Below are 3,101 nucleotides of genomic sequence, written 5' to 3'. Positions count from 1 at the left end.
TGAGTTTGGGGGGGGGGGCTTTCGTCAGCTGTATCGTCGCAGTTGGAGCAGCAGAAGGTGTACTTCCGAGAAGATGTCCTCACTTGTTTGGAGGTCGATACCGTGGTGTGAACGAAACCCATACGGGAGACGCTCGGACTATTGAGGCGCAGTCCTGTCGTGCGCGGGACAAAGCTTGTTATCGATGAGAATCTGGCCACAGCAATTCGTTGAACATCAGCTGCGGCGGACACGACTTCGACAAGGAGTATACGCGCCATGTCGCTGAGCTGATGCCAGTCGCCATGCTGACCTCACAAAACGTTTCGTAAATCGGTTGGCATCCGAGGATGGAGAGTCGGAGCAAGATTACATACGTGTTCGTGTCCTAGTCGACATTCAAGATGTCAAGGAAGTACTTGTTTGCAACGACATCGTACTCCTTAAGATGAAAGATGCCGCACAGGATGTTCACCTTTGTGCGCACAAGCTTCAGGCATACGTTCTTAGGCTTCACTCTGAATCTTGAATTTCTGCCAGGAGTCTCGACACTTGGGTGCCTGGACAGCTCTTCGAGAACTTCATTCTCGTGGTCGGATCCAGTGAGCGAAGCCATGATGCGCTGCAATGGCGAGTCCAGTGGTGATAACCATATCGAACTTGGCTTGAGGAAGCTGGCACGGTCGGGATCGATTGATGCGAGAAGCGATGTACTACCTACCATTCACGCTTCACAGCGTAGTGGCGCTCGATCAACTCGAAATACAAGCGAGCAGCTTGGGAGTCTCCATGTAGCTTTGCTTCGGCTTTGGCTTCACCGCGACGGATATCACCCTGCAGGTTGTTCAAGTCAGCCATCGTCGGACGCGTGTCAGCAAAAGCTGGCGGTGCGGCACCAGCAGGTGGCGAGTCCATCGGTTTATTAACATCCGAGGCGCTCGCAGTTGTTGGCACAAAGGAAGACGGCACAGGAAACGCGAGCGATGGAGTCAACGGGGGCGCAGATAGATTGGTGTGATCGGTTAAGAAACTACGAGAGCAATACGTGGTGGCTGGTCCGGGATAGGGAGAACGTCAGTTGCGCCGAGCCTAATACTGTGTGGTGACTGGATACCTAGTGTGAGCCAGGTGCGATCCCAGTTTGGTCGCCGCTTTCCATCGTTTGCGGTAGCCTCAGGAGCAATGGGGGGCAGTCGTGATCGAAATGTGAATCTTCATCGTGGATAGGCAAAGCGAAGAGCAGATTAGGGCTTGGGGTCTTCCTGAAAAGTCCACTTGTGGGTTAGCTGGCAAATTGATAAGTTGCGAATTGGTTCAGTCGTTAAGTAGTAGGACGCCAATTAATTAGGCGTGGGTTCAAATCGTAGCGTGAAAGGTGTTCTGGCTCACCAGAACTTGTTTTTTTTGAAAATTCCCCCTTCACACAATCGTCTTTTTATATTGTATGTCAAACGGTGCAATGGCTAGCCAAATATTAGAGTACGTGATAACTGTAAACGAAGGGACGAATGAACGAAGTATCGATGACTTACAATTTCCACTCATAAGTTTGTTAAGAAAATCACTCTTTGTATCACCACTATGATAACAGCACAAGTCAAGTAAGTCTTCAAAACCTTGTATTATTGCACAACATTCCTACTTACCGCCAAAGCTGTGTTCGCTTAGGCTCTGGCTTAGTATTGATATCTGTCCTTTCGCGTAGAATCTTGAGCGTCTTGATCCCGAGTGCATTGGTAGGCACAGCTGTGAGTTGTTTCTTTGTGTCACCGGAGTCGGTTCTGACTGTTCCGTTCTTCACGTTTTTTCTTGTGAAGTGATGCTTGATGTCCACATACTTGGTTCTGGCATGATAAGCAGCGATCTGTGCTAGTGCTATTGCCCCTTGATTGTCTGCCCAGATGTGAGTAGCAGTTTCCTGACCTTCGTTAATGTCTTTTAACATCGCGCGCGTCCACAGTGCGCGCAGCTCAGCGCCATATACTCTGCTTCTGCTGATCTCAGCGCCACTGGTCTCTTAGACCAAAATCTTACCGGACTACTTTCGCACAGATTTCATGCTAGCGTGTTGTATTGTGTACAGGAACAACTCGCCCGTGCCGTAGTCCTGGATCTCGAGAAATCTTGACATCTGGGTTACCACGTAGGCAAACGTCTGGCTTGACTGATGTCGTAATGTTCATAGGACATCCAAATATCGATTTGTACGGTCTTGACGAAATCTTCGTGGCTTCTGCACCTGTTACTAGTGACTGATCATTCAACAGCTTGAGGTTGGATGCACTAGGGTTGTCAATAATCTTGGCGTTCTGCCGACCAATTTGATCCGTCACATCGTTGATTCACCGTGTCTGCTTGATCATCAGCTTTCCAGCACTCTTATCGCGGTCCATTCCATCCCCGAAGTAAAATTCGCATCACCATGTATTTTTATCTCGGAAGCATTTCTGAGAGCATCTTTGATTTCAGAGATCTCAGCACGAGTCTTGGCTACAACTATATAACTTCCACATGCAGACAGATGGATTTCAAGACGTTTCTGAATTACTTCACATGCACGCACTGATTCACACTATAGCCCTTGGAATCATTCTACACGAAGACACCGTGAAGAGTTTTGCTCCAGGCGCATGCTACATACTTGAATACACAGGAAGCCTTATTCAGCAGATAATCGCATTGTCCGGCGCTCTAAATGCCGAACGGTACCTAATGCATACATGTTCCTTGAGTTCGCTGTTCAAAAATATTGTGCCTGCATCCAATTGTTCCATATTGTATGCTTCTGCGGTGTATACCGCCAAGACAACACGAACTGAGCTCGTATTCGCCACAGGGAGTACGTATCAAAGCGTACTTTTGCTTAAACCCCTTAACCACTAACCGTGTCTTGTAGCGTATGATTAGACCGCTCTTGTCACGCTTTTGGCAAAACCCATCGACAGCTGATCGGATGTGCCTTCCCACGTGAATCAAGCGACCAAGTGCAATCCTTTTCGTGTGATAGAATTAACATTCAGTGCCTACCGCCATGTCACTGTCTCATTTTTGTGATTACGTTGACGTACATGTTTGGAGTGCCAGAAGCGCCGGCGATTTTTGCCGCACACGCTATTACTGTT

General features: G+C 48.3%; 1 protein-coding gene across 1 annotated transcript; it reads left to right on the top strand.

The window, feature by feature from the left end:
* Positions 1–962: 962 nt before the first annotated feature.
* PHALS_04620 (uncharacterized protein) lies at positions 963–1,206 on the top strand (the record flags this gene model as incomplete). The annotated part of the gene is made up of 2 exons (XM_024722467.1): positions 963–1,052; positions 1,108–1,206. The coding sequence occupies 2 exons, from the start codon at positions 963–965 to the stop codon at positions 1,204–1,206; spliced, it is 189 nt and encodes a 62-aa protein (XP_024573541.1).
* Between the last annotated feature and the right edge of the window lie 1,895 nt (positions 1,207–3,101).

The sequence above is a fragment of the Plasmopara halstedii genome (genome assembly GCF_900000015.1).
Source record: "Plasmopara halstedii genome assembly, contig: Scaffold_262, whole genome shotgun sequence".
In the NCBI taxonomy this organism is placed as follows: Eukaryota; Oomycota; class Peronosporomycetes; order Peronosporales; family Peronosporaceae; genus Plasmopara; species Plasmopara halstedii.
This window is presented reverse-complemented; position numbering and strand designations above follow the sequence as displayed.